Raw genomic sequence first — 11,543 nt, forward strand, 5'->3', positions numbered from 1 at the left:
CACACACACACACACACACACACACACACACACACACACACACACACACACACACACACACACACACACACACACACACACAGTCACACTATATTCACAGTAACAATCAAAGTGAATTATTTTGTTGACAACCCATTTACTTACGTCCCTGTTGTTTGCTTGCACCATATTTCCTGGGTTGATTGGCATCTGATTTCCTGAAACAGAATCTGAGAACAATCGATCACAAATCATTCATAAAATACACATTTAGCAAGAAAAATAATGTTTTCTTTTCTATACAACATTATAAATATCTACTGTATGAAGGAAATGAGTTCAGTTCAGATAGAACAGAACCTGACTTCAGGTGGGTAAATAAGAGAGTTATAGTTGACTTACACGCCCTCCTTCTGAAGGTAAGAACCAGAGCTGCGGCCACACACACAGCCACACACACCACCACCCCCATTGACAGCCCGATCAGCACCGACTGTTTAAGACCTGATGGAGGAAGACAGAGAGCACACCTGTGTCACTTGAGATCCGTCTGGCTCACAACAAGGAGGTTAGTGAAAGATGGACTGGCACACAATAGTCCATAGATGAAACACAATGAGGTACAGTACTAAAAGCATTGCCTTGGTAAACAGGGTTTGAATTTGACTTAGTACACTTTAAACATTTACATTTTAGTCATTTAGCAGACACTCTTATCCAGAGCGACTTACAGTAGTGAATGCATACATTTCATTTCATACATTATTTTTATTTTTTTTCTGTGCTGGCCACCCATGGGAATCGAACCCACAACCCTGGCGTTGCAAACACCATGCTCTACCAACTGAGCTACAGGGAAGGCATAAACCCCAAGGCATTTTTAACTGAAATACTTCTAGTAAGTTGTACTAAAAGTTATTAATACTTAAAATATTTATGTGGTACTGACTCAGAACTAAATGAGAAGTCACACCAACTACATTTTTGAAAGATATGATAATAAATTAACTATTTTCCCAGCATGCTGTACTGCAGGTAGAGTTTTCTGAATAGTTTTAATATCTGTGTTTTTGCATGTACATTGACTGATTCATTGATTCAAAAGTTATGCTACATAAAGATAAATAACATTTTTCTAAACTAATCCGATCACCGAATATTTGCCCCATTACTGAAATGGTTGTTCCAGTTTAAATGGTTTGGGTAGTCTCCTCCCACTGTTCTTAACCCTGGCAGTCATTATGAATGCAGGTTGTGTGTGGATGAATACGAATTTCAACTGTTGGATTGTTTTAATGCATGATAGATTCCAATATGAGTTACACATCACTTTGCAAGCCAGCATGATGTGATTTAGAGTAAGGGTTGCAAAATTCTGGTACATTTCCCAGAAATCCTCGTTTGAAGATTACTGGACATTTTTTGGGGTACGTTTGTGGAATTTTGCAACCCCACTTAAACTATAAGTTTCAGGCTACTGTATTACGCTTTATGATATGGATAATGGTTTAATTATAATGTTATTATAATAATATTCACCTAGGAACTCACTTGAAGGCCACAGGACTGAAAATGAACGAATTCAACAACCATGTCTCACGAACAAATAAAGTAATGGCTGGTATCGCTACAATTCAATCGAAGAGCCAAGGCACACAGGGAAATTATTGAAGTCGTTGCTTAGTGGGGTGTTAAATTTAAATATATCTTAGTCCAAAAAACTGTATTTGTATTACTCATATGAAGGTAGTACTGCTCGGTTCAGCTATTTTTAAGTTTCTTAAGTTCATATTTTTGAGGTAATTGTTTCCTCAAAATGTTTGAACAGCCAGAACTTATCTGGTTTTACAGTGTAGATGGTTTCTTACCGTCCTTTTCCTCTCCAACGTCATCATCCGTGTCTTTAATATCTAGTTCAGGAGAAGAACATCCTCTTTTAAATAACTCTTCATCATCAGACACATACAGTAGAGAGCAGTATGTTTGTTCACTCATCACTGATATCAGGAGAAAGGATCAGGTTTGATATTCACTTTTATGTCATTAAATCTTGTGAATTTATTCAGATTATAGGAGCATAACAAGAATACATACCTGAGAATGTGGAGGTGAAGTCAACGGAGGTCTTCACTTGTTCCATTTTAGTCAACTGACACATCCACTTCCTGTTGTTGTCCTCCTTCTGGAATGTCACAGTCAGAGTGATATCACAGCGAGGCCCTGTGAGCTGGTATCTGGAGTCTCCCTGTAGCTTCCTACCAGTCTCATCCACCCAGCTCAGATTAACTTTACTATTGAGGAATGACTTACAGATTCCAGGTCCGTCAGAGGTGTGCAGAGAGCACCTTATTGTTACTGGTCTATCAGGCTTTAGATATGTCAGTAGTGTGGACAAGGAGACTGCAAGAGACATAAGACAACATTCAATTTTACCATGGTTTCTCTTCAAGGAATAAAGTATTGTTGTAGGTCACTCATGTATAGAGTAATACTATAATGTTAATACTATAATACTGCAAAGCTATAATACAAATACTATAATACTGTAATACTATAATGCTAATACTAAAATACTAATACTAAAATACTGTAATACTATAATACTAATACTATAATACTAATACTATAGATTGTAATAGTATAATATTAATACTATAATACTGTAATCCTGTAAAACTATAATACCAATACTATAATACTGCAATACTATAATACTAATACTAAAACACTGTAATACTGTAATACTATAATACTAATACTATAATACTGTAATAGTATAATACTGTAATACTATAATACTTGTATTGTATATGTTTTACTAAGACAGATTTTCATCCTTGACTTTACTGTAAACAGAAATACTCACTGGTCAGAACAGACAGATAAGTATCAGTATCTGTGTCAAACGCGGTTTAGTGTTTTAAAATTCGACACGTGTAGCGTCCAGCATCCTCCGCTGTGACATTGTGAACATGTAGAGAACAGTCAGTGTCCACACTCAGTTTTTCAGCTCTCTTTGAGTTAACTCTCACCTTCCCGTTAGAAACCTCTTGAATAGCATTTGGAAAACTATCTCTGGTGTGAAGCCATATAATTAAGGAGCAGTCTGAATTAACCACATTGTCACACCGCAGACTGACATCAGCCCCCTCATTGACGTACTGAGATAATTGATTTCCATGCACACCTAAAGAGTAAAATAAAAAGTATCCATGTAACACAGCAAAATTCTTACTCAAATCATTTCATAAAGGATCCATTATAAGTGGTAAATACTATGTAGATTAGTCTCTAGCCACCTGTTAACAAACCTACACACAGCATGAATGGTTAATGAGCATGGCTGATCTTTTATCCTACAGTAGGTGTCCTCTTACCTGCATTGATAAGCTTTAGGATCAGCAGTGGAATGAGAGTGTGATGGGCCCCAGCCATGTTGCTCTTGCTCTGCCCTCCGTAACCATTTTCTTTCTCTGTTCTGTGTGGTGTTGGGTTTGTCTTGTTTTTACTAACCAGACTTCACTTCTTAGATTGGTTAATACCCTCTTCTTCGATTTGAAGTTGATGCGCAAGGATGATGACATCAATTCTATCACAACAGGCCGTTTGGCTATAACTGTACATCACAGGAAATTGGTGGCGCCTTAATTGAGGGCTCGAGTTTGTGGTAATGACTGGAGCGGAATCAGTGGAATGGCGTCAAATACATCAAACACATGGTTTCCTTGTGTTTGATGCCATTCCATTACTCCATTCCAGCCACTATTTTGAGCCATTCTCCCATCAGCATCCGACTGTGCTGGACATTCCCACATCACCAACCTCAAATAGAAGCTCAAAAGGATGGCTACATCAAAAGGCTGGCTACATCAGCACTTTGATTGTGGATTAATGATCACAACCAATGTGATTTAATAAATCATCAAGGATTATTCAGCATGATCCTGTCATGTCGACTAAAAACAGAACTTGGATTGCACAAGTTGGTTCTTTGACTTACTGAGAATACGGAATGGCGCGTGTGGTCCATTAACCACTTGGTATGATGTTGCTTTACTAGCTGGCCTTAACACAGATTTAAAGATTGTGGTGGTGGTCTATCATCACGTATCTAAAAAGAAAAACAAACCGACACATTGCACACTCATAGACGTCAAGAATATACGAAGGGAAAGTAAGTGTAAGTAAGGGGAAGTAAGTGTAAGTAAGGGGAAGTAAGTGTAAGTAAGGGGAAGTAAGTGTAAGTAAGGGGAAATAAGAGCTTGTTAAAGCCTTTTTTCTTGTGTCTCTATTTTTTTGTTTGTTGCACGTTACTTTTACTCCCTAACCTAAGTTGGTGGGGGTTTTCTCTTCCTTTAGTTTGTCTGATATCAGGCAAATCTAATGGGCGTCATGGTGGGTGTTTGTTAAGACCATGATGTGTGCAAACCCTGGATGACGGACAGGGGGTGCTGTATTGAAGCCACAGGCAGCAATCTTGGCACTCCTCAATTGTAAAATATTTTGGAAGCTATAGAAATGCATTTATTAATGTCTTTATTAGTTTTTTTACCCATTTATTCTATTACAGACACCTTTATGCATACTTTAAATGTATATTATGTGAGCTAAACATTAAAAATAAATATATATAAAAACATTTTCCTTAAAGTATTTATTTTTTGTACTGTTACTGTCCTCACTACAACAAAAAAATACTTAAATACATGTAATTTCGTCCTTGAAACTTTTAATTGAAAATACTGTAGAATTCCATTCATTTCCATGGAGGACTGCTCCTACTAGGGGAGTGCCACTATGGCCGACCGGTGGCTTCAAAGCATCTCATTGGCCAACACATAGCATCAGCAATCCAGAGTCTATATACACTACCGTTCAAAAGTTTAGGGTCACTTCGAAATGTCCTTGTTTTTGAAAGAAAAGCACATTTTTGGTCCATTAAAATAACATAAACTTAATCAGAAATACAGTGTAGACGTTGTTTATGTTGTAAATGACTATTGTAGCAAGAAAAGGCTATTTATTTTATGGAATATCTACAGCGAGGAAAAAAGTATTTGATCCCCTGCTGATTTTGTACGTTTGCCCACTGACAAAGAAATGATCAGTCTATAATTTTAATGGTAGGTTTATTTGAACAGTGAGAGACAGAATAACAACAAAAAAATCCAGTAAAACGCATGTCAAAAATGTTATAAATTGATTTGCATTTTAATGAGGGAAATAAGTATTTGACCCCCTCTCAATCAGAAAGATTTCTGGCTCCCAGGTGTCTTTTATACAGGTAACGAGCTGAGATTAGGAGCACACTCTTAAAGGGAGTGCTCCTAATCTCAGTTTGTTACCTGTATTAAAGACACCTGTCCAGAAGCAATCAATCAATCAGATTCCAAACTCTCCACCATGGCCAAGACCAAAGAGCTCTCCAAGGATGTCAGGGACAAGATTGTAGACCTACACAAGGCTGGAATGGGCTACAAGACCATCGCCAAGCAGCTTGGTGAGAAGGTGACAACAGTTGGTGCGATTATTCGCAAATGGAAGAAACACAAAAGAACTGTCAATATCCCTCGGCCTGGGGCTCCATGCAAGATCTCACCTCGTGGAGTTGCAATGATCATGAGAACGGTGAGGAATCAGCCCAGAACTACACGGGAGGATCTTGTCAATGATCTCAAGGCAGCTGGGACCATAGTCACCAAGAAAACAAGTTGGTAACACACTACGCCGTGAAGGACTGAAATCCTGCAGCGCCCACAAGGTCCCCCTGCTCAAGAAAGCACATATATATGCCCGTCTGAAGTTTGCCAATGAACATCTGAATGATTCAGAGGACAACTGGGTGAAAGTGTTGTGCTCAGATGAGACAAAAATGGAGGTCTTTGGCATCAATTCAACTCGCTGTGTTTGGAAGAGGAGGAATGCTGCCTATGACCACAAGAACACCATCCCCACCGTCAAACATGGAAGTGGAAACATTATGCTTTGGGGGTGTTTTTCTGCTAAGGTGAAAGGACAACTTCACCGCATCAAAGGGATGATGGACGGGGCCATGTACCGTCAAATCTTGGGTGAGAACCTCCTTCCCTCAGCCAGGGCATTGAAAATGGGCTGTGGATGGGTATTCCAGCATGACAATGACCCAAAACACACGGCCAAGACAACAAAGGAGTGGCTCAAGAAGAAGCACATTAAGGTCCTGGAGTAGCCTAGCCAGTCTCCAGACCTTAATCCCATAGAAAATCTGTGGAGGGAGCTGAAGGTTCGAGTTTCCAAACGTCAGCCTCGAAACCTTAATGACTTGGAGAAGATCTGCAAAGAGGAGTGGGACAAAATCCCTCCTGAGATGTGTGCAAACCTGGTGGCCAACTACAAGAAACGTCTGACCTCTGTGATTGCCAACATGGGTTTTGCCACCAAGTACTAAGTCATGTTTTGCAGAGGGGTCAAATACTTATTTCCCTCATTAAAATGCAAATCAATTTATAACATTTTCGACATGCGTTTTTCTGGATTTTTTGTTGTTATTCTGTCTCTCACTGTTCAGATAAACCTACCATTAAAATTATAGACTGATCATTTCTTTGTAAGTGGGCAAACGTACAAAATCAGCAGGGGATCAAATACTTTTTTCCCTCACTGTACATAGGCCTACAGAGGCCCATTATCAGCAACCATCACTCCTGTGTTCCAATGGTACGCTGTGTTAGCTAATCCATGTTTATCATTTTAAAAGACTAATTGACCACTAGAAAACCCTTTTGCAATTATGTTAGCACAGCTGAAAACTGTTTTGCTGATTAAAGAAACAATACATCTGACCTTCTTTAGGCTAGTTGAGTATCTGGAGCATCAGCAATTGTGGGTTCGATTACAGGCTCAAAATGGTCAGAAACAAATAACTTTCTTCTGAAACTCGTCAGCCTATTCTTGTATGAAGACTATTCCATGCGAGAAATTGCCAAGAAACTGAAGATCTCATACAACGCTGTATACTACTCCCTTCACAGAGTAGCGCAAAGTGGCTCTAACCAGAATAGAAAGAGGAGTGGGATCCTCGGTGCACAACTGAGCAAGAGGACAAGTACATTAGAGTGTCTAGTTTGAGAAACAGATGCCTCACATGTCCTCAAATATCCCAGGTCAGTGATTGGGGACATTGCCTTGTGTAGGGTGCTGCCTTTCAATCGGGATGTTAAAACAAGTGTCCTGACTCTCTGTGGTCACTAAAGATACTGTAAGAGTAGGGGTGTTAACTCTGGTATCCTGGCTACACTCCCAATCTGACCATCATACTGTAGCCACCTAATCATCCCCAGCTTCCAATTGGCTCATTAATCTCCCCTGTAACTATTCCCCAGGTTGTTGCTGTAAATGAGAATGTGTTCTCAGTCAAGTTAACAAGTTCAATGATACATTTAACCGCTGCGCTGAGTGGTCTAAGGCACTGCATCTCAGTGCTAGAGGCATCACTACAGACACAGGCTCAATTCCAGGCTGTATCATAACCGACCGTGGTTGAGAGTCCCATAGGGCAGCGCACAATTGGCCAAGAGTCGTCTGGGTTAGGGTTTGGCCTGTGTAGGCCGTCATTGTAAATAAGAATTTGTTCTTAACTGACTTGCCTAGTTAAATAAAGGTTAAACAACAGAGGTTAGGTGACAGTGTAGTAGAGGGAGCTGGGGTCAGCAGGGTTCTCTGTCTCTCCTTATGTCTTGGCTCCCTGAGGTTTGCTGACAGTGGAGTAGAGGGAGCTGGGGTCAGCAGAGTTCTCTGTCTCTCTCCCTCTGGTAGTAGAGGGCTTAACAGAGGAATAGGTCACTGCATCCTCACCCTGGACCTACACATACAAACACACACACACACACACACACACACACACACACACACACACACACACACACACACACACACACACACACACACACACACACACACACACACACACACACACACACACACACACACACACACACACACACACAGTCAGACACACACACAGTCAGACACACACACAGTCAGACACACACACAGTCAGACACACACACAGTCAGACACACACACAGTCAGACACAACCAATTAAAGGCTTTAAACATTATATAGGAGTAAGAGTCAAACCTGCACACAGTATTATTTAGCTTCACTTACATCAACATTCTGCGGGGGGTTTTGATTGAAGTGGAGGATGGAGGCATAGGTGATATTGCCAGCAGGTTGATGCTTCAAGTGGACAGAGAACAATAAGATTATGGACTAATTAACTGGACGTTAACCCCGTTACGTGATAACAGCTGAATAACATCATGATTCACATGAGTAAATACAATGACAGAAATGTAATCATATTGTGATTTACTGACCTTGTCCTCATTGGTTGATAGGTTAGAATGGCTTCCTGCAGTCAGATCCTACAAAAATAAAAATGAAATGTAAACAATGCACAGGATCTAGTAAATAATGAAAGAGAAGTATACAATATGCAATAATGTATATTTGTTCCTCACAATTTTGTCATCAGCTGACATTCGGTTATCTGAAAAGCAGAGCAAAATTCAAATGAGGTATCTGAGGTGTCACTTTCCTATCACTATGATCTGGTAGGCTATATATATATTAATTTCATGACATACGCGTTCTCCTTCTGTGTACTACGATGACAGCAGCAACAACACACACAGCTGCTCCGACAGCCACTCCTACAGCCACATGGAGGACGAGGATCTGGATTGGTGGAGGAGAACCTGGCAGGACCAGAGACAGGATGGTTCAGTACAGAGAGCCTGAGGTCATATGGAGATCAGAGGAGGCTGGTGGAAGGAGCTATAGGAGGACGGGCTCATTGTAATGTCTAGAATGGAATGGAACAGTATCAAACATATTAAAGATATGGAAACCACGTTTGACTCTGTTCCTTTAATTCTATTCCAGCCATTACGATGAGCCCGTCCTCCTATAGATCCTCCCACTAGCACAGTTCCCGCTCAGCCCAGTCAAAACTGTTCGCTGCTCTGGCACCCCTATGGTGGAACAAGCTCCCTCACGACGCCAGGACAGAGGAGTCAATCACCACCTTCCGGAGACACCTGAAACCCCACCTCTTTAAGGAATACCTGGGATAGGATAAAGTAATCCTTCTAATCCCCCCCCCCCCCCCCTAAAAGATTTAGATGCACTATTGTAAAGTGGTTGTTCCACTGGATATCATAAGGTGAATGCACCAATTTGTAAGTCGCTCTGGATAAGAGCGTCTGCTAAATGACTTAAATGTAAATGTAAATGTATTGTATAAAGTAGAGCTACTACAACAGAAGGGAATGGACTGGATGATGTTGATGTTCTTTGCAGTTGTAGAGGATATGATCTCTGGATATGAATAAGATGAATGTGTCATATGGTGAATATTGGTTTCACATGTGGTTGAGTAGCAACATTACTATCATCAACACTATGGGGTTTAATTCAATCAAACCCGTATTGCCGCAATTATAACATTGTTTTGTCCTTTGAAATTATGCAACTACTCAGACAGTGTCACCTGGTTGAATCAGAGAAAAGGTCACTTCAAAATTCAAATTTCAAATACACTACATACATTTCTTTGTGCTGGGACTGTTGTCCTTTTCCAATGTCCTGTATGCATTACCCACATGACAAGGTCAATCTTACTCAAACATACTCTTACTGACATAATTGATCATCTTTTCATTGAAAATGTTGGCACTGCAGAGCAACAGATACTCACTGGTTAGAACAGATAGATGAACAGGGGCATCAGCTCCATGTCGTAGTCCAGTCTCTGTAAGGTACTGTTGACAGGTGTATTGTCCAGCATCCTCAGCTCTGACATCACTAACATGTAGAGAACAGTTAGACCCTAAACTCAGTCTGTCTGCTATGTTGTTGAGTTGTTTTTTCACCTTCCCTAGACCGACTAGTTCAATAGCAGTTCCATCTCTGTTATAGATCCATGTAGTTGAGGAGCAGTTTGGATAAACCACATTGTTACACGGCAGACTGACATCATCTCCCACTCTGGAGAACATAGAGAGAGTTTCTCCACTGACACCTGACAAGAACATGATATCAGATCATTATTTTTTAATACAGATTAGAATACAGATGGGGACCATTAATATACTTAAAAGGTATGCTTTTCACATAAATGGAGTCACTATATCCACAGAATGTCACAACAAAAATGTTTACTCAACCAAAGAAATTCTACAATATGAATTGATATATTGTTTTCTGAGATGGATAGTTTGCATGTTATTCTCTAAATATCACACTGGTCTCACCTGTTAGCAGATATAAAAGGGACCCAAGCAGTCCCAAAACAGCCATTTTAACCATTGTCCTCTCCCTCACTCTCTCCTTTGCCTCTCTCTCTGTCGGAGTGTCTCTGCACAACAAGTTTCTCACCATACAGTGCCCACTGGACACATACGTCAATTCAATGTCTATTCCACATTGGTTCAATGCAATTTTGTTGAAATATCGTGGAAACAATGTCGATTCATCCAGTGTGTGCCAAGTGGGAAGTTTCTCTATCACCATAGCGCAATTTCCTTTCAGTGGTTATATCATTTCAGACTCTTGATGGACTGAAGTTCACAAAGCAGAAGTGTTTTTCACACCCTTGGTGAGAACGCTCAAGCTTAGTTATTTTTTATCGTTTTTGGTACTGTTTTCACAAGTATGTGGTACATACCAAACTGGTCACACTTGAAATGCAGCAACTCTTTCATTCAAAACATGTCATTGTGCATTCATTTGGATTGTAAACATCTCTCACCACACAACTACTGATTCAAAGGTTTATTGTGAAATGTTATGAGAACATTTGTTTAATCACCAAAACACAACATAATGATATCTTCTCAATTTAGTTATTTTAACAACCAGTTAATACAATAGCAAACAATGCAATATATGCCCTTAGAAGTGCTGAAAGTAATATGCTACAGTACTGTAAATTACACACTTTTCACATTAGTCAATAAACTTATATTACCCAACAAAATTTACAGAAAATCTATAATATCTATCCAACGAAGACATCCTCTACAATCATTCATGGGAAGAAAAAAATCGGATATAATTGCAACATAGGTGTACTGTCTGTAATCAAATGTAAGTGTCATAGGCGTCGTAAGGATAGGACCAAGGCGCAGCGGGTAAAGTGCTCATCTTCTTAATTTATTTAAAGAAAACACTTAAACAAAACGACAAAACAGTTCCGTAAGGCAACACCGGCTATACAGGAAAACAACCACCCACAAAACACAAGTGAAACAAACCCCAACTAAATATGGCCTCCAATTAGAGGCAACGACAACCAGCTGCCTCTAATTGGAGGTCCTACCAAAACCCCAACATAGAAATAGAAAACTAGATTTAAACATAGAAATAGAAAACATAGAACCTAAACCAAAAACACCGAAACACACAAAACAAACACCCCCTGCCACGCCCTGACCAAACTACAATGACAAATAATCCCTTTTACTGGTCAGGAAGTGACTGTAAGAAAAATAAACTAAACAAATTAAATGAATGAAAA

At 39.8% G+C, this 11,543-nt stretch overlaps 1 protein-coding gene across 1 annotated transcript; it reads right to left on the bottom strand.

Moving 5' to 3' along the window:
• Positions 1-54: 54 nt before the first annotated feature.
• On the bottom strand, positions 55-10,575 carry LOC106608104 (uncharacterized; the record flags this gene model as incomplete). Its single annotated transcript, XM_045713570.1, has 11 exons — positions 10,279-10,575; positions 9,723-10,046; positions 8,611-8,721; positions 8,485-8,513; positions 8,341-8,388; positions 8,129-8,200; positions 7,691-7,819; positions 2,074-2,449; positions 1,848-1,889; positions 382-483; positions 55-209 (listed from the first exon to the last, which is right to left on the bottom strand). Coding segments are annotated over exons 1-11 (1,647 nt in total), but the record flags the coding sequence as incomplete, so codon positions are not given.
• Positions 10,576-11,543: the final 968 nt, after the last annotated feature.

Source organism: Salmo salar, unplaced genomic scaffold (genome assembly GCF_905237065.1).
Source record: "Salmo salar unplaced genomic scaffold, Ssal_v3.1, whole genome shotgun sequence".
NCBI classification, from domain to species: Eukaryota; Metazoa; Chordata; class Actinopteri; order Salmoniformes; family Salmonidae; genus Salmo; species Salmo salar.